The sequence below is a fragment of the Hypanus sabinus genome, chromosome 7, assembly GCF_030144855.1.
Source record: "Hypanus sabinus isolate sHypSab1 chromosome 7, sHypSab1.hap1, whole genome shotgun sequence".
In the NCBI taxonomy this organism is placed as follows: Eukaryota; Metazoa; Chordata; class Chondrichthyes; order Myliobatiformes; family Dasyatidae; genus Hypanus; species Hypanus sabinus.
In genome coordinates this window covers 72,418,821-72,441,519 of record NC_082712.1, presented here as the reverse complement: position 1 = coordinate 72,441,519, position 22,699 = coordinate 72,418,821, and the positions used below count along the sequence as shown (strand labels likewise).

The window sequence follows — 22,699 nt, the reverse complement described above, 5'->3', positions numbered from 1 at the left end:
TTCATAATCACAATTTCATTAGTGTCATAGACATACAACATGGAAATAGGCCCCCATCAATCCACTGAGTCTGTGCCAACTATCACCCATCCATTTACATTCATCCTTCACTACTATACATTCCTTTTTATTCCCCAAACATCCCTCAACTTCCTCCCAACCACTGCCTTCCAATTTCAACCACTCACTCTCACACTAGGGTCACTTCACAAGGGACAACTAATCTACTAATCGTTCTCATTCTCACAGCTCTGAGAAGGGTCCCTGAACTGAAATGTTCATCTGTCTGCAGAGGCCACCTAAACTGACAAGTTTTCGCAGCATTTTCTGTTTTTATTTTGGATAGTCGGCACATGCAGTCTATTAGCCTAGTCAAGTTCTAGATGCACTCCTAATCCTAACCATCTTCAGAACCATAGCTATGAGAAAAAATCCCCTATCATTGCCATTTATGGTGTCCATTGCTAGAATGGGATGGCAGTTGTGGGCTATTGAGGAAAGCTGACAATTGCTTAATGTCAAGTCAGTAAGATCCTAATGAAATTGTTGCCTCAGTTGGTATGGAGCAGCTTTGAGGAAAGAGAGGGCCCTTCCCCCTCATCCATTCAGAGATGCAGTTATTGATGACAGGAAAACAATAATTGTCCTTTCAGTATCACCCTTGAATGGAATGGTTTATAGTGTATTCTGGAGGACAATTATGAGTGAAGTGCACTGCTGTGGAACTACAGTTTCATATGGTCAGACTGGGCTTTTTTCTAATGAATGTCAGTGACTCTGGTGGATTTTTATGCCAGTGTAAGGTCAACTTCATTTACTTCCATGTTAATAATTCAAGCGACCTTGAATTTAAATCCCACTCATTTAATCTTGCTGTTAGGCTCTAATGTAGGACTTCACTGAAAACTTACTGACATTCAAAATGCATTGTATCCACTAGTTCTCCTTCATCTCTTCTACTAGTTACACCACTGAAGTGTTCTTGTATATTTGTATGGATGGTTTCCCTTTCATCACTCCATGCTGACTTTGAACAATCATTTTGCTGTTTTATAAATGTTCTGCTATTACATCATGAACTTTAGCATTGTCCCACAGCTTCAGTTAAGTTAACTGGTCTGTAATTCTCTCTCACTAGTTTTTACTTTAAAGGGATTACATTAGCTACCTACCAATCAGTTGGAAGTGTTTCAGGAACTTTTGAAAATCATTAGCAACCCACCTTATTTCTTTTATCACTTTCTTGATTTCTCTGAGATGCAGGCTACTGGGTACTGGGGTTTATTGGCCTCTAACATCATAAATGTCTCTAACACTATTTCTGTCTAAATCTGATTTCATTCACTTCCTCCCTTTCACTTGACCTCCAATTCTCCAACATTTCTGGATGGTTTTGTCTCAGTTGTGGATCTGTTTAATTGATCTATTGTTTATTTTGTTTCCATTGAAAATTCCAATTTTTATTTGTAAGATATTTACAATGCTTTGATTATGTTTTCTCTCTTCTTAACTCCTTAGAATCTTTTTTAGTTGGATTTTATATTCACTGCAACATTATTGTCATACTGTTTTCCCCTTCTTAAACAAACCCTTTCTCCTCCTTTGCCAAATTCTAATCTGCTCCTCAGGTTACTACTCTTCTTCATTTTATATAATTTTTCTGTGAATATTCTCAATCTCATACTCAAGCCCGTTTCCCCATTTAAATTTTGCCAGACAGGAAAGAAATGATTATTGCAAATTCAGCCCTGCATTCTTCTAATATTCACCATTGCTTATCCACCACGAATATTTAAGGAGCATTTACTAATCATAGGAAACTTCATTTTCCTTCAGAGCCTCCTTTTTTAGATGCAGTTCCTCAGTCTTCAATCAATTCTTCCACTCTCTACTTTATTGAATTTATTGACCTCAGACCAACAAACAGTGAATTAACTGATTGAAGAACAATTTCCACCAAGTTTGGAAGCCACCTTCACTTACAAGTCAATTTCTCCAAAATATGTCTTTTGGTGATATCATTAACTTACCCACTTGGGCATTTTCCCTGCATGAGGATCATGGTGATGAAACTGAAGAACCAGTACAGTAACGACCACAGAGAGGCCCACGATGAACATCGTGCTTGCAAAGTACTGAGCTGAAACAACAACACGGTATGTTAATGTCATTCTGGTCACATTGCTTCAAGTGTTCACCACTCCCCTCCTCAAACTACTCATCCTCTCCTGAAAGGACCAATTGTGATCAGGCTCCAGTTACACTAGTTCACTCAGTGAGATTCATTCATTTAAATACAAACAGGACCAATTACTTTTACGAAATAATACCTTGTGAATAGGGGCATGGACATATTGAACTGCAGGCTGGGAGAAACTTACTGTTCTCGAAGCATTTCAGTACTGGGTCTTCTCATTGCCTTTTGATTGGGTCTGATGTAGATTAATTGTTATTAGTTGACAGCGACTTCAGGTGTAGGCAAGATGAACATGACCTTCTTCCTTCAAGTTGTTACTTTGACTTGGTTCAGTGTTTATGGATCCCCTAGTCCACTCCAGAACTTTAGGCTCCTTATTATTTCCTCCTATTTTTCCTTTACCCCAAACCTGTACATAATGTTGTTTCTTGTGCTTCCACTTGTCCTCATCCTACACAATCAGCCTTCACTCTCTCTCCATCTAGGCCTCAGGAGACTTTTATGGAAGTTCATCCATTATATTTACAAATCCCACTAAAACACTAAATGACTTACAAGTGGGTCTCTTTCCAGTGAATAACCCCAATCACCACTTACTACCCCAAACTGATTCTATGACCTACAGGCGCACTTTACATTTCTTGTTCTCAGTAATGTTTTTGTTATTTGTGCAGTTTGTCTGCTTTTACAAATTGGTTATTTGTCAGTCTTTATGACTGCTTAAGTACAGTTTGTTGTGAATTTCTACTGTATTTCTATTCTTTCTTGTAAATGCCAGCAAGGAAATGGATCTCAAGGTAATGTATTTTGATAAAAAAAATTTGCTTTGAACTTTGATTGGAGGACAAAAACTCAGTTGACACTTAAATTCAGTATTGAGGGACTGCTATATCATCTTAAATGTTGTCTATTGGATGAGGTTTAATCTGTTCTCTCAGGTGGACGTAAAAGGCCCTGTAGTACAATGTCAAAATGAAGCAACAGCGTCATCCCTGCTCTCCTTATCAATACTTCACCCTGTCAACAGCAATCACATGGTCCCTTTCACATGGCTTTTTGAGAAAGTATTATTGAGAAATATACCTGACATAATCATTATATATACCTGAAATATAATCACGATGTACTATCTATTTACTATACTATGTAATCACTTCTAGGTACTGAATATTACTATGTATTATTTTACTAGACACATTTTGTTATGTATTGTTTTAACTGAATACTTTGTACTCTCTTAGCTGCATACTGTGGCAATTAGCTAGCAGCACTATTAGCTGAAATGTACCCCATGTATTACACTCATCCTTTGTTTAGTAAGAGATAACGGTGGCGGACAGGATGGTATGAGCAAGAAATGTAATGTGAGGGAGGTTGTCTGGAAAAATAACCTTGGCCAGGAATAGGGCCCCAATGCGAACTGGAAAGAAATAATGGTGGTGCACCGAGAGCTAGGCAAGAGCGATTGTTTAGTTAATGAATAGATGATATGCAATTAAAAATTGATTGGGTATGCTAATAAAACCGAAAATGTAACTGAGATAAGAAATTACTATAAAGAATGCTGTACACCGGAGCTCGGTGGGCTTTCGGTGACAAGTTCATTGATTGCCTCAGCCTTTGTTTGCATATAAAAGTTTAAATTTCTCGAAGAATTGTCTGCATCTCCTGGTCATTTCAACCACGACAGTATGTGCACATGAACATGTGCTGATCCCTTTAACAGAATTACATCACAAAGTACTCACAGCAAAGTTAGCAGATAATATGTGATGTTGTAGGGGAATGAGGGCTAAATCGGGATGTGGATTGTACTAACATGGTTACAGGGAATCACAGACCACAGGCAAACTCTAAAAATAGAGATATAGAATGCAGTAGTGACAACACCCAACTTCCATCAACTTTATTAATTATATAGCAAGCATCATTTTTGTAATAGAAAATTGGATGTACTGTGAACTAAGTTAAACTTGTGGTAATCATTTTATTCTATAATGAAGACCTAGTTTGTTAATTAATGAAGTCTTTCTGTAACCACCATCAAGTTTCTGTGTAATTTTGTCAGCCAAGCTTGTAAATGCTGTATCAAATTCATACTCTGTTAATTCAGCCCTGACTGGTCTCCTGGTGCACACCAGCTTTATTTTGGATACCAACTCCGCATGGCCTTTCCATTTACTCCTATATGTGACTGGATGATTTGGTTAATGGAAGTATTTTTGAAGTGGGTGAGAGTGTAGAGAGGCAGTGGTGTTCAATGGCGGGATCCAGGGCTTAGGGCGTTGGCCACTGAAACCAATGTATCAGCATCATATCTTTCTAATTGCTGGTAGCAGAACAGTTGCCCAACACCCCAATTCCAGAAATATCAAAGAAGATAGATTTATTTGTCACATGTACAGCTCAGCATCTAAACATACAGTGAAATGGGTTGTTGTGTTGACAATTAACAGAGTCTGAATATGTGCTGGGGGCAGCCTGCAATGTCATCATGCTTGCTGCACCAACCTTGCATGTCCACAACTTTTTAGCCCTTAATAACCTTTGGAATGTGGGAAGAAACCGAAGCAGTCAGAAGTTCTTCAAGTTTAGTTATCATTCAACCATACATGAATATAGTCAAATGAAAGTTTTCCTCTGGGCCAAGGTGTAAAACACATTAGCAACAGCACATAGCACAAATAGCACACATGATTATGATTTCAGAAAAACATACAAACACAAAGAAAAAAATATATAATGAAAGTTCCTGAGTGGCATTACTGTTGATTGTTGGTAGGTTGGCCTGGTTCTGCTTGCTCTTCCATAGAGTGAACACTGGAGGGCAGTACTGAACATATAGTGGAGGGCAGCACTGATGAGAGGGGCAGCCCTAAACCACTATGGTGTGCTCCACAAAACCTCTCCCATACCACTTTGGCGTCTCGTCTCTTGGGCAACTGCAACAGGTGTCACACCTCCCCCCCCCCCCCCCGTATCGGTCTAGTCCTTGCCACATCTGAAGCAATGCATCTCCCCTGCCGTTGATCTCATCAATAAACTAGTGAACTACACTTGTAGTATTCTCCTTAACCAATGTCCATTGGTGAATACAATAAAAACACCTAAGACAATTCTCTCACACCAATCAACTTCTGAGCATAATGGTACGCAACCAGTCCAGGTGACAACACAACAATGGTACAGAATAAATCCAGCTCTGTCACTGTTGAGCAATTTGGTGATGGGATAATCCTGCAGTAACTGATGTTCTTGGTATCCAGCAGTGACTTGCAATCATGAAAAAGATGTACAGAATGAACAAATACACTCTTGGTTGGACCTGGAGTGGCTGATGTGTCCGAGCATGCCACCATTTTGCTGGGCCTTACCAAAACCCACATGGTCACAGGCAGAAGGTGAAAAGTCATTCCAGAGGGTGGCAGGAGTGGAACTCTGATTGCTGGTGCTGAACACTACATTACCATGTCACCCTGTCTATTGCCTTTAGCATATGGCAAAAAATTGAAGCATCAAGGAGGCCTCAAACATCATTAGATCTTCTGTTGTGTAAGTTCCATTATTTAAAATGTTTTAGCATCTTAAATTTTAGGTTTGCTTCAAGCATAATACTCATCTCGCTACTCTTAATTGAGTATTGACTTTGTTCATAACAGTCTGTGTGTGACTCCGTGTTTTTTTTTGCCAGAATGTGTCTCTTCGTGCTACTCAGGCTGGATCTGTACCCCTTCTACCATCCATTTACAACTATTACATCCCTGAGGCAGTGTGTCCAGGGAAACAAATGCTGCCCCCAGGCTTTAGGTTGAGAGCCATCGTTCTTCATTATGCAACATTGCCATGAACTTAGTTGACACTGCATACAAGTGCATCCTCATTCCCAAATAATATATTTATTGAAAAACCTGGTTGCTTTACACTACTTTAGCAGATTTCCTCTTGAAGAATATGCATAAGCATGAGAATGAAATCATGAAGTATTAATGTATGGATTAATAAAAGATGCACTTTGCATTTATTTCAGGATGTCTGTACTTTCAAGGCTGAATAAACCCTCTGATCTTTCAAAAATGATCACAATGGACTATTATCAGAGTAACAGAATAAATCCATGAACTAGTGCCTTTCTTTTCTTTAATCATGAAATTGAATTAAAACAGATAGGAACATGCTAGGTTGCTATAAGATGTGATAGAATCAAATAATGTCCCTGGGAGGAAAATATGATTGTTCTTTGTTAAAGAGAGATCACTGCACTTTGGACTTTGTAAAGATCTATGAGATTAGGTGGCAGTGCATAACAGTTTAACCCAAATTACAAAGATTTTCAGCTGAAATCATTGTGGTTTCTTTTTCTATTCTCCCATGGGGTGCAGGTGTCCTTGCTATATCCAGTATTTATTTCCCATCTTTAGTTATTCTTGAGACTGCCACAGATCATGGGAAACATCACATGTCACAGCACTTTTGTTGACAGGCATGTAGATAACAGCAGAAAACACATTATATGTTACCGATGTGCAACAAAAAAAAACATTTAAGTGTAAGCTACAGCATGGTCAACATAAAACAAATTTGTCAAATGAGCTTCGTTGTGGGAAAATAAACTTCTTTATATTTAGAAACTGAGTTGACCCAGTACTTCAATAATTCATCAACATGGAAACAACACAACTTAAATGTAAATGTTGTATTTAATTAGCATAGTGAAAATGCAGGAAAAATTAAAGTAAGATACTTCATTCTCAAAGATTCTCGAGGCTCACGTTTATGGAAAGCCTTTGAGTAAAATGTTTGTTTTCTTGTATTGTTGAGGTACTGCTGCCTGAACTGAAGAAATAAAGTGCTCAACATTAATTTATATACAGTGATAGTATTGCCCTCTTCCATCACCTGCCACTAAATTGCAGATGGCTTTAAATGTGTCAGACTTTTCCTTGACCCTTTTATAAGTAGCAACAAGGAGAGGTGTGTCATATTATTTCTTGTAAAACATCCAATGAATGTCTGGAAGGTAAAAATGACAATTTAACACTTTCTGATCTTGTGTGTGGAATTTATATGTCTGTTAGTGAGTAAACACTGTTAACATCTGTTAAATATTTGTTGATAATAGTTAGATTCTTTCTTAGGCTACATCCACACTAGACTGGATAAATCTGTAACCAAAGCTTTTTCTCTTCATTTTGACCCTCTGTCCACACTGAAACAATGTTTTCCTCCTCTGAAAACAGAGCTTTTCTAAAATGCTCTCCAGGGTGTGTAAATCTGAAAATGCCAGTTGAGGAGTGTAATGTGTACAGGGTAACCGGAGCTTTTTAAAAACGCTGTCATGATATGCCGGAACAGATGGTGGCGGCAGCACGGCATTTTATTGTTTTCTTGAATGCAACCTCCAACACCACAACAACAATGGTGGACGGCTTCAGGGACTGTCCCTGAGCAGAATGTTACTGCAGCTTTGCAGTATGACAGAGAATTTCAACCCCCCCCCCACATAACCTAACAATTTCAGAACAGACAGCAATAAGACTGAAGCCAGAAGAGTTAGAAACGTGCTCACCAAATGCTTTGACCCAAAAACTTACTGAATAAATAAGTATAATCACTGCCCTGTTTTCTGTCCTTGCTCATATGAAGGTGGTTTACCTATTTATGCAAGTACCTCTCTGACAATAGATGCATAACAGCCTAATGTAACATTGTATGGAAATACACAATAACACTGATGTAGACATGTTTTATATATTTAACAAGGTGCTTTATTAATGTATTTCTTGTACAAACATTCAATAGATGCAATTGTCACTACTTCCAAAATGTAATTTTTAAGTAGTAGCTTATGTTTGGCATAGACGTGAAAATGTTAAGGCCAAAAAAGGAAAATTGTAAATTTCACTTTTACTCAGGTAAAAATAAAATCACTTTTGCCCAGTAACTCACTTTATTGCACGTGTTAAATACAGTAAAATAATACAAAAGGACTTGGCCAAAGTAAAGGCAAACAAATGAGGTAACAGCAAATTTCACTTTTGCCCAGTAACAAGCCTTATTGCATTTAATTGTAGCTGTCGTCCCTTTCATAGGAGAAGAGACCGCGGCTGTAGGAAATGTTTCCAGGGTTAGTCAGTTTTTCACTGTTTGTCATCAGCTGGGTCATACTGTCCATGATCTCCCTGTCCATTGCCTCCAGATGCTCCAGTATTTGTTTTTTTTTAGTTTTAAATCCTCCTGCGAGAGCCAACAGCTGTCTGTTGTTTGTCAATTTCCTTTTAAGTTTTTCTAGTCTGTAACTGAACAAACACGCACCAAGTCTTTCACGGCGAGATTCGACACCAAACATGTCGCTGGTTTTCTGTAGATGTGTCCTGTGCATGCCCAGTAGGAGGAGATTCACCCAAATACCCATTTTAATGTGGATGGAGGTATTTTCAAAAATGCCTAGTGTGGATGCCTGTTGTTTTTACATGAAACTGGGATTTTCAAAATTATCTGGTCTAGTGTGGACGTAGCCAATAAAATGTGAATGCCTGTTAAGTGGCTTGATAGTTGGCTTAATGGATTCTTTTTGGATTTAGGCTTATCACTTATATAAAAACATTAATGCCCTTTTTAAGTCCAAAGAAATGTGTGTTCGGACCTGAGTGAATGAGGAAATGTCTAAATGATTTATGAAGAATGTGTTAATGGACACAGAACGTGTTTACTAAGAACAGGCTGAATTGAGACAAAAGGCTACAGAGTTTGTTTGTCTCTGCACTTGTGACACATGTAGTTACTTGGATGCATCTGTTGGCTTTGTTGAACTTCACCAAGGACCGGAGATAGTGATTGGTGCCGAGAACCCAGGGATTCTTTCATGAGCGAATCAGAATTTGGAATTCGCCAGACAACAGTAACAATCTAAATGACTAAGTTATGGTGACGAAGACTCAAAATCTTTGTAATTTACTATTTTGTGTGGTTTATTTGTGTTTTCTATTTTATGGTAATAAATTAGGTTTAAGTTACTTTGTTGTGCATATATGCTTATTCCCACAACTCCTGGACACTTGATTAGTTTGGATCTGATCAACCTAGCACATACCACTTTGGCAGTGCGAGCAGGATATAGGAAAATGTGGAGGTGGATAAGCAAGTCATGCGATACCATAGCCGAGACTTATCAGGTTCCCAGATGGATGGATAACTCTGAGGGTTGTGGATCACAGGCTAATGTTGTGAGAAATGGGGTCCTCTAAGATGCTGTGAGAAGGTATTTGCTGAATTGTCAGATGTTAAACTTCCATGTGTAATATCGCAATGTCTTAATCATATAGCTTTTCCTTCTAAAAGGGATTCTCTGCCTCAAGTACTGTGGATTTTTATGACTGTGTTGTGCCAGTCAGGCACTGAAACTGCTAAACCCTCTGAGAAAAACAAGAGACTGCAGTGCAAGTTGGTTTCTTTGAGTTCTCAGAACACTATTCTAAGTGTGAGGGATAAGAACACACTGAATGTTCTGAAGTTAAATTAGTTGCTGTGGTATGTAGACTCTAATGCAAAAATGGCACATGACACTCAGCTGCATGCCCACGAACCCTGTAAAGGTCAGATTTATCATCCTGTAGGAGGATTGGGATCCAGGTATAAGGGATAGGATATCTGGAATGATGGTGATTCAGATGGGGAACAATATAATCGAGGTTCACTCCCTCAGACATGTAAAAGTTAAACAGGAATGTGGAGCTGATGAACAAAGCAGCTTTCCCTAGCATGACAGAGACCACTATCCATAACTACACTGGCACTCAGCCCAAAGGCTGAGTTGGCAACCAAGATAATCCTTGCTCAGCAGGCTCACCTGCTTATGGCAGTTAAGAGCCTCCCAATGCATTCTAACATGCAAGAACTGGTCCATTAACAACGGATACCACAAGACCATGAGATTTCAGAGCAGAGTTAGGCGGCTGGCCCATCAAGTCTGCTCCACCATTTCATCACGGTTGATCCAATTTTCCTCTCAGCCCCATTCTCCTGCCTTCTCCACGTATTCTTTCATGCCCTGACCAATCAAGAACATATTTACCTCTGCCATAAATATACATAAACACTTGGCCTCCACAGCTGCCTGAGGCAAAGAATTCCACACATTCACACTCTCTGGCTAAAGAAATTCCTCCTCATCTCTGTTTTAAAAGGACACCCTTTTCTGAGGCTGTCTTCTGGTCTTAGGTTATCCCACCATAAGAAAAATCCTTTCCATATCCACTCTATCAAGGCCTTTCACCATTTGATAGGTTTCAATGAGGTCACCCCTCATTCTTCTTCTGAATTCTAGTGAATAAAGGCCCAGAGCCATCCAAAACTCTTCATATGACAAGCTATTCAATCCTGGAACCATTTTCACGAACCTCCTTTGAACACTCTCTAATTTCAGCGCACCTTTTCTAAGTTGCCCAAAACTGCTTATAAAACTCCAAGTGAGGCATCTCCAGCGTTTTATAAAGTTTCAACATTAAATCCTTGCTTTTATATTCTTGTCCTTTTGAAATGAATGCTAACATCACATTTGCCTTCCTCACTACAGATTCAACCTGCAAATTAATCTTTGGGGAATCCTGCACAAGGGCTCCCAAGTCCCTTCGCCCCTCAGTTTTTTTGTATTTTCTCTCAATTTATAAAATAACCATCTCTTTCATTTTTCTACCAAGGTGCACCACCATACACTTCCTGTTGTTGTATTCTATCTGCCCTTTTCTTGCCCGTTCTCCTAACCTGTCTGTCCTTCTGTAGCCTCTCAACTTCCTCAAAACTATGTGCCCCTTCATCTAGCTTCATATTATCTCCAAGCCTTGAACAAAGCCATCAATTCCATCATCCAAATCATTAACATGTACCGTAAAAGAATCGGTCCCAACACAGACCCCTGTGGAACACCACCAGTCACTGGCAGCCAACCAGAAAAGGCCTCTTTATTCCCACTCTTTGCCTCCTGCCAATCAGCCAGTGCTTTATCCATGCTAGAATCTTTCCTGTAATACCATGGGCTCATAGCTTGTTAAGCAGCCTCATGTGTGGCACCTTGTCAAACGCCTTTTGAAAATCCAAATACACATCAACCTAATCTCCTTTGTTTATCCTGCTTGTTATATCTTTAGAGAACCCCAACAGATCTGTCAGGCAAGACTTTTTTCTTGAGGAAACCATACCGACTACGGCCTATTTTATCTTGTGCCTCCAAGTACCCAGCAACCTCATTCTTAGTAATTGACTCTAACATCTTTGCAACTTCTGAGGTTGCACTAAATGGTCTATAGTTTCCTTTCTCCTGTGTCTCTGTCTTATGGAGTAGAGTGACAATTTGCAGTTTTCAGTGTATTGCAGAACCATCCCAGAATCTAGTGATACTTGAAAGATCATTACTAATTCCTCCACAATCTCTTCAGTTTCCTCTTTCAGTAGGGCGTACACCATCTGGTCCAGGTGACTTTTCTGCCTTCAGACCATTCAGTTTCCCAGGAACCTACTCTCTAGTAATGGTAACTTCACACACTTAATGACCCCTGACACCTGGAACTTCCACGATACTGCTAGTGTCTTCCACAGTGAAGACTGATGCAAAATACTCAGTTTGTCTGCCATTTCCTTGTGCTCTATTACTAACTCTTCAGCATAATTTCCAGGGGTCCAATATCCACTCTCCCCTCTCTTTTACATTTTATGTATCTTCTGGTATCCTCTTTAATATTATTGGCTAGCTTTCTTTCATATTCCATTTTTACCTTCTTAATGACATTTTAGTTGTCTTCTGTTGGTTTTTAAAAGCTTCCCAATCCTCTAACTTCCTTCTAATTTTTGCTCTATTATATGCCTTCTCTTTGGCTTTTATGTTGACTTCTACTTCTGTAGTTAGCCATGGTTGTGTCATCTTGTCTTCTGAATACCTTTTCCTCTTTGGGTTGCACATATCCTGTGCCTTCCAAGCTGTTTCCAGAAATTTCAGCCATTGCCACTTTGTCATCCTTGCTAGTGTCCCTTCCAATCAACATTGGCCAGCTCCTCTCTCATACATTTGTAATTCCCCTCACTCCTCCGTAATAATGATACATCTGACTTGAGCTTCACTTTCTCAAATTTCAGAGTGACTTCAATCAAACTCTGATCACTTACCCTTTTACATTGCAGCTCATCCTGCTGACTGCAATTTTGCCCTATCAACATCCTCTCCTCAATACACTTTGCCTCTGTTTGTAAATCAGCTACCCCATCTTCAGCACTATTATCTGCCTTTCCTACAATATATCTTGCAGCTCAGGCACCATGCTCAGTCACCCTTTTGATCCTAACTTTGTTTGAGGCATTATCAACATCTGCCTCCACAACCTCTCCACCGGCTGCTCTGGCACTCCCATTCCCCTGCAACTCTAGTTTAAATCCTACTGTGCAGCATTAAAAACCTTGGATTTTAATGCATGGCTTGGATACATTGGTCTCGGCTGAATTACGGTCTGGTCAGGCTGACAGATCTGAACGTTCCCTGGGATCAGTGATAATTCAAGCTGTTCATGCTCACTATCATACCCTTATGACTGGCATATGTCCCTTTGTCTCTGGAACCCCCTGTCCCCCACCTCCAGTGGCTATTAAAATGCCTCTGTGATATGGCAACACCATCTGTCATTTATAACAATATTTCCCTTAACAGCCCTGAGTCTGCCCCTTTCCCTTGGTATTTGGTCAATTCTCATGATTGAGATTGGGATGCTCACTGTGGAGAGGGCCAGCTGAGGAAGACTGCTGCAGAGACTAGCAGCCCATTGGCCCCACTGGAGGGGTCAGATGTAGATCGGTAGCAGGTGCAGGTTGAGGCTGGATGTAGATCCCGGCAACAGCAGAGGTAACAGCGCTTGATGAAAGGAACTAGGAATGTGCCAAAGCAGTCAACGTTTATGCTTCAACAGTCGGTATCAAAGAGCCCCTCTTCCCATCTTAGTGGAAAGGAATTGTTTCTGTCCCTGCTGAAGGAAAGAAATTGATGAGGTACTGTATCTACTGGAGTTTTTTATGTGTTGTACTGTGAGCATTGTGACCCAGGTGGGTCACATTTGATAGCCCAGATGAAGAGACTGGTTGTTTCCTGACCCATTTTTAAAAAGCAGAACATGCTCCAATTTTATCCGGACTTGGGTGAATTGGACCCTGGATGGTAGGTAACTCAGCTCATCACCTAGGCATATGGCCAGGGCTCAGGGCCCACTGCTGTTGCTATGGAAACTCATATTTCTGGTCCCACAGGGAGACCCAAGGCCATACATACCTATTACCCTTTGGCGGTCACATGGATAATTGACCTGCTGGACACTGGGGCTGAGGCGACCTTATTACATGGGAATCTGGTTCTATAAACAGAGGAGAGAGGGTGTACTCAGGATATGGGGGATTGGTTACAAATGCTGTATGAACAAAGGTCAATCTCGCTATTGGTGAGAAACCTCGACGGTTGGTCCTCATGCTCATCTTCCAGGTACCCGAAAACATTTTGAGAATTGATTTGTTACAGGCAACCAAGGGGATGGGAAACTAACCCTGCTAAAGCATAGGACCCAGCTGCAAATACAAGAGACTGAAGGCAATAGGATAATTCCCAATAAGGTCAGAAATAAGATCCTAGACATAGCACCCCCACGACAAAACAAAAAGCCCAACACTTTTTTGGTCTTTTGGGATACTGGCGATGCCACATACTCCATCTGACTACGCTGCTCTGACTTTGTATGCTATGACCAAGCAGGAACATCGCCCTGTCCACCTCCAACAGCAAAAGGTGGGGTTCAATTGAAAATCTCAGATTTATTTTAGGCAACTGATACGCAGCCAAAATGAGTGAAAATATAGAACAACTAAAGATTAGTTGAGTGGAGGAATAGGTTTGAGGAGCAGGTTGTCTTTGTCTGGTTTTCACATTCCAGATATGACCCTGTCCCTGAGCTGCAGTGTGAAAATACGGGGGAAGCGGTTTGTGTAATGCATCAGTGACCAGAGATCGGGGCTCAATCCTACCACTGTCTGTAAAGCATTTGTACGTTTTCCTCGTAACTGTTATGGCTAGTGAGCTGTGGGCTTGCTATGTTAGTGCTGGAAGCAAGGTGATACTTGCAGCCTGCTCACAGTACAGGTATACCCCCTTTACAAAGGTAGAGCATTCCTATCAAACCTTTCTTAAACCAAAATGGCGTAAAGCGAAGAACCATTAATTTATATTAGAAATATTTTCATAAAAGCAAAAATCCTCCTTGTAATGCTAAAACAGGTTAGTAATGTAGGTCTTTTGTAAAAGTGAAGTGGCGTAAAGCAAACATTCGTTAAGCACCTGTACATACTCGGATTGTGTGGGTTGGTGATGCAAATGACACATTTCGCTGGATGTTTTGGTGTACATGTGGCAAATAAAGCTAATCTTTAAAAAGGACAGTGGCCAAGAAAAAGTGTTTGGATGAATATTGTCCAGCAGAAAGAGGAGAAAGGCAGATTGCAATGAAATAAAGAATGAAAGAATGCAAAGCCAATCTCATGGAATTGCAAATGAGAGCAAGTGAGGCCATAAAAATAATCTCTCCCTCTTCCATCTTAATGTTCTGTACCAAGATCATTAACCTTATGGAATCAGCAGGCTATGAGCTTTCTCATAGGTGGTTGTGAGCAGCACTGTGCAATGGTTACTGTTGGGGTTAACGTTATTCCATTTTCCTTTTCTCTATTGCATTTTGCTTGGTATAGACTGAGACTTAACAATAGAAATGACCATTTGCAATTATTTACTTATTTATTTGGAAATACAGTGTGGAATAGGTCCTCCCAGCCCAAGAAACCACACTGCCTAGCAACCCACCTATTTAACACCAGTCTAATCACAGGACAATATACAATGACCAATTAACCCACTAACCTGTACATTTTTGAGAATGTGGGAGGCAGCCAGAGGAAACCCATGCAGTCTTAGGAGAACTACAAACACCTTACAGCTGGCACCAGAATTGAACTCCAAAATCCTGAATGTAATAGCATTGTGCTAACTGCTACGCTAGCATGGTAACAATTATTCATACCTCTTATCCACTAAACTTCCTGATATCTTCATAGATCAATCCATATCAAAGCCTGACCCTGGGCCATGTAAGGAGATATTAGGGTTGTTACCAAAGTCTTGATCAAAAGGCAAATTTCAAGCAGTGACTTTAAATAGTAGAGTTATATTAAAAGGGGGAGGGTTTAGGAAAGGAAATCCAGAACTCAGGGACCTCTTAAAGAAAATCAATTATGTTGGGAGTGATTATAATTATAAAATTAAAGGACAGAATTGGAGAAGTGAAGAGAGCTGGAGAAGGGTACAATGTCTCTGTCAACAGATGAGCTGCCCCAAGAACTGAATTGTGATTTTATCTGCAGAAAGCATTGGACTAAAAATCTAAGAGCTAGTGAAATCAGTGACTTACCCATTCACACAACAAAAAACACCCTTGGATATTATTCCTGACCTTATCAGATTTTTGTCCAAATGTACTTAATTTGGTTTCTTTATAAAGCTTATTGGATTACTGCTACAGATTATTGTTAACACTTCATTGCATTAGATTTCTGTTTGTTATATTATATTTATATTTAATGATACAGCATGGAATGAACCCTTCCAGCCCTTCCAACCCTGCTACCAGCAACCACCACTTTAATGCCAGCCTAAGCATGGGAGAATTTACCAGCTAACCTCTTAACCAGTAGGTCTATGGACTGTGGGAGAAAACTGGAGAACCCAGAAAAAAGCCACACATTCACAGAGAGGATGTGCAAATTCCTTACAGATGATGTCGGAATTGAACTCTGAACTCCAGTGCTCTGTGTTGTAATAGTATTGAGCTAACTGCTACACTATCATAATACTTTTTCTTTCTTTTCAAATCTTTTTATTAATTTTCAAATATAGGCATAATAACAATAGTAATACAGAGAGATTGGGAATACGTAGTTAATAAACAATATATACAAGTAAAAGCTATAGATAACACAAATGTATTAAGCCTCCCAAACTCTTGATGTAGTTAACATGATGGAAAAAAAAAGCCAAAAAAAACTCAAATTAGAAATAAAAAACTACTCTAAGCAAACCTAAACTAAACAAAGTTGGGTATTATATTACAACAGATATAATCAATAATATCAATAACTCCGCTCCTCTATCCAAATATTTAAGGATAATATAAAGGATTCGGAAAAGGTCAAGTTACATCATATGAAATTGTTGAATAAATGGTCTCCAAATTTCTTTGAATTTAACCAAGGGTCAGAAATGACACTTCTGACTTTTTCTAAATTTAAACAAGATATGGTTTGGGAAAACCATTGGAATGAAGCAGGAGGATTAATCTCTTTCCAATTCAATAAAATGGATCTCTGGCCATTAATGTAACAAATGCAATCATCTGACAAGCTGAAGAGGATAAATAACTATTTTCCACCATTGGTAAGCCAAAAATTGCGGTAATAAGTTGAGGATATAAATCAATATTCAAAACAGTTGAAATAATGTCAAAAATATCTTTCCAATATTTCTCCAAAGAAGGGCAAGACCAAAACATATGAGTCTAAGAGGCTACTTCCAAATGACATCTATCACAGATAGGATTTATGTGGGAGTAAAAACGAGCGAGCTTGGGTGTAATTCAAAGTACACAATGGGTAAACCTTGAATGTAAATCTATACATGTGTGTCATTAGTTTCTATCTTAGGGACCTCGCTTCCCTTTGCCCTTTCTAAATTGAGTAAACAAATGGTTAATCCAATAATTAAATATACATTATGAATATGGTTTTAATTTCGTAAATTTTTGGCTTGAATAAGTTTATTCTTTCAAGCCCTATTATATCTAATTTCTTTTTCTAACCCTCTGTTATGGGTCAAGCCTTTTTGATACGGAAAATGAAGGGTATAATATGTTTTCGTGACTTATTCTTGGATAACTGTTTCATGTCCTTTGAACAGTTGTCTAATAAACATAATTTACCTAGGTCCCATTTTTTCAGACACTTACAAATTAGAAACTTTCTGAATAATATGATACAGACTTTTCCAAATTCATACCTAACTGATACCATGGAAAAAAACTGAAGCTTAAACCCTTATCAGAAGGGTTTAATAGCAACTATTTATGATATGATTATGAAAATACAGCTAGGTATATCAGACAAAATTAAGAATGAATGGGAAAAAGAACTTCAACTTTCCTTACCTCCAGAGAAATGGGAGAAAATTTTTAAATTAGTTAACTCCTCCTCTATATGTGCTAAACATGCGCTGATACAATTCAAGGTGGTGCCTAGGGCCCACATGTCTAAAGACAAGCTCACTAACATAATACTTTTTTTATATCCATTTCCCAATAAAATTCTGTGAATCATTTTAGGCTTGATGAATAAATTCGTATCCAAGTTAAAGCAAAACATAGTGGATGTTCGGCAATTGAACTAAAAGTGGAAAATGCAGACACCTTTGAATGAGTCAGGTATCATCTGTGGGGAGGATTAACATTTCGGATGGAAGTCTTTACATCAGAAATATTGAACCTGCTAATATTAATTCTGATGAAAGGTCATCGTGTTGAAATATTAAAGACTTTGTTTGCTGCTGCCTGATCTCCTACTTACACAGTTTTCTGCTTTTAGAACTAGTGTTCAAAGATAGCTTTTAAGCACTGCCTTCAAATAAGGGAAACACATCAAAAGGGAGGGAGGTTTAGAAAAGGAATTCCGAAGCTTAGGGAGCTGGATTCAGAAGGCAATTAATTTGGTGATGGATTTCTAATGATTATCAGTTTCTAACATTGCTCAGAGAATAACTGCTGGAATCATCTGGGCTGTCTTATCATGTATATTCTAACCTGTAAATTGATAAATTGGTTTATTATTGTCGCGTACTGAGATACAGTAAATGGCTTTGTTTTGGCATACAGATCATTTCATTACCACAATGCATTAAGGAAGAACAATAACAGATTGCTGGATAAAGTCATGGACTTTGAGTGCAGGCAGCTAATAATATTCAAGAACATAACAAGGAATACTGTAACCAGTTTTGGTGTTTAAGACAATTGAGATAAGAAAAATATGTGATGATAACACCAATTTAAAAAATTCAGAAATTGTGGATGTAACTTCTATCATCTCCAATGGAATCCCACCAACAAATACATTCCCCCCCCCACTTTCTGCTTTCCACAGGGATCGCTCCCTACGTGATAACTCCCTCATCCATTCGTCATTCCCCACTGACCTCTCTCAAGGTACTTATCCTTGCAAGTGCAATAGTGCTACACTTGCCCCGACATCTCGTCCATCACTACCATTCAGGGTCCCAAACAGTCTTTCCAGGTGAAGCAACAACTCACCTGTGAGTTCTTTGGGGTCATTTACTGGATCCGGTGCTCCTGGTGTGGCCTCCCATATATCAGTGAGACCTGACATAGATTGAAAGACTGCTTCACCGAGCACCTATGTTTCGTCCTCCAGAAAAGTGAGATCTCTCTGTGGTCACCCATTATAAAGCTACTTCCATTGCCATTCTGACATGTCAGTCCATGGCCTCCTCTACAGTCGCAATGAGGCAAAACTGATGGAATATTTTTTCAGTTAAGCATGCACTCCAGCAATTGTTGACTTTTAAAAATCTTTACTTTCAGCTCCCTCCTTACTTGTACCCACTGTCCAGACATTGGGAATTCCAAAGGAAACTCAGCAAGATTCAACTATAGCCATCTATTGTATTTTACAGGGAAAATTCTTTTCGTCCCACCTTCATTGTGGGTACTCTGCTTAAAGGTGTTGGAATAATTTTGAAAATAGGAAGAGGCCATTGTGGTCCTGAAGTTCTTACGGTGGGGCAGGCACTACCTGGAAGTCCGGGACTGAGATATTCACCTGCACTGTCTGATTTCTGCTATAAAGGCATTCATGGTAAATTTAGGCTGATCTGTCTTTTGGGAACTGAAGCTTCACCGTGCTGCATGTTTGGTGAATGGTATACAAAGGTTGCCCTTTATCCAAGTCTCTTGCTAGATCTCGTCATGTTGGGGCTTATCTCCTGCTTGTGATCTCTGCTCCATTTTCAATGGCCCTGGGATGTTAATTATCAGTTCTGATTCCCTCCATGGAAACCAAAGGACCACTTTCATGAAATTGGGAAGTATTACAATAAATAACTGTACTTTAATTCCTGAACTCACCAGCCTCACTCCCAACCTCATTGCAAACCCATGCCGAATGATCTCATGGCAGATTCCTAAATGGCTTGATTCCTGAACTTCCCAGAGCTGGCAACAATACTTATGAGGCCTAGGATCTTCCTACCCAACACCTCAGTCATATGCCCTGTAGCCTTTCTTTTTCCTAACAATATTCTCGAGGCCTGTAATCCTCGTAATTGTGGTCAGCAATTCCCTTGAGAACTACAAATTTCCTATCCTGTACTGCAATATTTACAACCTTGATGCTGGACCTTCAATTAAATTCCTAAGCTCCACAATTCTTTCATCCTTTTGTCCCTGTCATACTCACAACTAGATCTGTGATCTTCCTACTTGTGCTCACCAAACATGGTCACACTACCAGCGATTTCCCTATTGGACCTTTGACCATGTCACAAGACCCAAAGTCTTCTTATCATACTCTTCCTATTCCTTTGTTCTAGCTGGGAGAGGTAGTGGACATAAGCTCCCACTATCTATTAAATGCTCCCAATGGCTTGTGCCTCAAATAGCCTCTGACAACCAAGTCTAATTCCTGGCCTTCACATGTGGCTTAGCTACTAAGCCTGGTGGACCAGTTTTTGCTGACAGAAGAGGCAAAGCTGGGTTACTGTTGCCTTTAAACCAGTCACTTCAGGCAGATGGAGCTTGCCAGCTCATCTATGTGAAGGAAAACTCTGATCTCAAAGCTCCGCTGCCTTGCGGTTATACCCACCCATGGGGAAGGCTTCGGGAGTAAACCCCCAGGAAAAATCCAGAGCTGGAGTCCCTAAAGCAGTTCAATGTTGAGTTCAAGATGACTGACAACTCCTGTGATGCTGCTGGTGTCAAACTGTCTCTGCCATTAGCTGTGTGCAGAGGGGCAGCCTGTTGCATCGGCAGCACCTTGATCTCCACATTGTATTGCCCTGGCCTGCATTTCATGTAGGAGCTGGAATGCAACATCCATGGTTGACTCTGAGCAATGGGCGGCCTCAGATATCGCTGAAGTCCCTCTAAAGCCTGAAATCTTCTTACCTGTACCCCAACAATATTCCTGAAACAAACTATTCATTAAGGACTTCTCCTACTTCCTTTGACTCCAGACGTTCCCTCTTTTATCGCCAGTCAGTCCTACCCTCCCTCTAGTCATCTTCCTGCTCTTCACATAGATGTAGAATGCCTTGTGGCTTTCACTTACTGTACTCACCAAGGCCTTCTCATGCTACCTTCTAGCTCTCCTAAATACCCATCTTAAGCTCTTTACTCGCTAGCTTGTAACTCTTTAGAGCCCTGTCTGATACTTTCTTCCTAAACTTTAAGTATGCTTCTTTCCTCCTCTTGACTAGATATTCCACATTTCTTATCCACCATGATTTCTTCACCCTAACACCCTTTTCCCGGCTCAATGGGGCAACCCTATCCAGAACTTCATGCAAGTTCTCCCTAAACTATCTCCACATTTCTGTTGTATATTTCCCTGAATACATCTGTTCCCAGTTTATGCTGCCAAGTTTCTGCTTCACTGTATCGTAATTCATCCTCCTCTAATTAAATATGATTCCATATTATCTGCTCCTATTGCTGTCCAAGACTATGTTAAAGGTCAGGTAGCTGTGGTCACTGTCTGCAAAATCTAATCCACTGAGAGATCTGCCGCCTGACTAGGTTCATTGCCTAGTGCCAGATCCAGAATAGCCTCTCTTCTAGTTGGCCTGTCCATATATTGTGTCAGTAATTCTTCCTGGACATATCTAACAAACTCTGCCTATCCGCCTATTTCTCTTTCCTCTCCAAAGAGTCATCCAGTTTCCTGCCTCCTGCAATTTAGGTGTGACTACCTCCCTGCAACTCCTATCTATTACCTCCTCATTCTACTGTATGGAGTTTAGTCATCCAGCTCCAGCTCCCCGCTCATGGTTTGTTGCTAGTTGCACTTCATGCAGATGTGGCAATCAGGGAGACGGGAGGTCTCCCAGATCGCTTATATCTTTCATGGAGAGCACACCTATGACCTGGAATCCATTCTCACCACTCTAGCATGGCACTAATAAAGAAAGAAGGAGAAACGCAATACCGTTTGCTTTTTAAATCTAGCATTTACTTTCCATAAGCAACAGCTTCATGGTGCCTTGCTTCAGGAAAGCTAATAATATCACTTAGGACACTTGCCACCCTGGGATAAGAAACAGGAGGTTGAAAGTCCAGATGTTTAGACTTAAGAACAGTTTCTTCCCCACTGCGATAAGGCTCCTGAATCGATCACCTATTTCACCCCCTCCTTCCCAGTTGTGTGGTTGTGTTCTTAGTTCTATCTCTCTGTTACACTGCTATTGTCACTTTGGTATTCTTTTTGCACCATTTCAGATTGCTCTACAATACTTACACCATTCTGCTATTTTCTTGCTAACAATGTGATTACTGCGGTATTTATTTTTGCTGTGCTTATTGCTTTCACTGTGAGCTCAAAGTGAAGGAGGAATTTGCTTAATGTAAATAGTGATAACCTAATCTAATCACTTTGCACCATGGTCATTTAACTAGACATTGGATTGGTAATCCATGTGGACTCTCATGACATTATGTTGGTAATCTCTGTGGGTTCTCACAACACTGGATTGGTAATCTATGTGGGTTCTCACAACAGCAACGTCTACAAAATTATGCTTATTCTTAACTAAAGTGAATATAAAAGCCATCAAAGATGGATTATTCCAAATGTGAATTTTTTTCTCATGTAGGTATTCTTCAAGATTTGCAAATGTCTTCCTTTAGAAAGTGCCAGCTCTCTAAAGCTTATTGTTTAAAACATGCCAGTTGTGCAGCACTACATGCCTTGGATCAGATAAAATGAATAATGCCTGTGGAACTGGGTCAGTCTGAAGTGCACAAGGCTATATTTTGATTGTCATAACTTTATGTGCCTGGGGAATATGTTGCAGGGGGTTCAGCATAAATTTCAGAAAAGTGTTTCAAGTGCTTGAATGACTGTGCAACAGCTGAACCGAAGATGAAAATTGAATGTGACATCATTTTATACTCAGGGGGCACAAGCAAACCCTTACTAATGGTTTGATGAAGTGTTCTGAGCAGTGTGCATGCTCCTTTGCTGAAACTTGTTTAGTCTAGCCCAGTGAGCATTTAGAACTTTCATGTTCAATGATGCTGGAAATAACTGCACAATCTCCAACCTTTTTATCTACTGTGTTTTATAAGAATATAAAGAAAATAATTCAGTAAAACCTCT

General features: G+C 39.8%; 1 protein-coding gene across 3 annotated transcripts in view; it reads right to left on the bottom strand.

Annotated features, from left to right (window-relative positions):
* Positions 1 to 22,699, bottom strand: part of chrna8 (cholinergic receptor, nicotinic, alpha 8) — a 362,783-nt gene that overhangs the window by 24,854 nt on the left and 315,230 nt on the right. For all 3 annotated transcript variants that reach the window (XM_059973862.1, XM_059973863.1, XM_059973864.1), the window contains one exon: positions 2,031 to 2,140. In XM_059973862.1, coding sequence (XP_059829845.1) covers positions 2,031 to 2,140 — 110 coding nt within the window. The remainder of the gene's footprint in view (positions 1 to 2,030; positions 2,141 to 22,699) is intronic.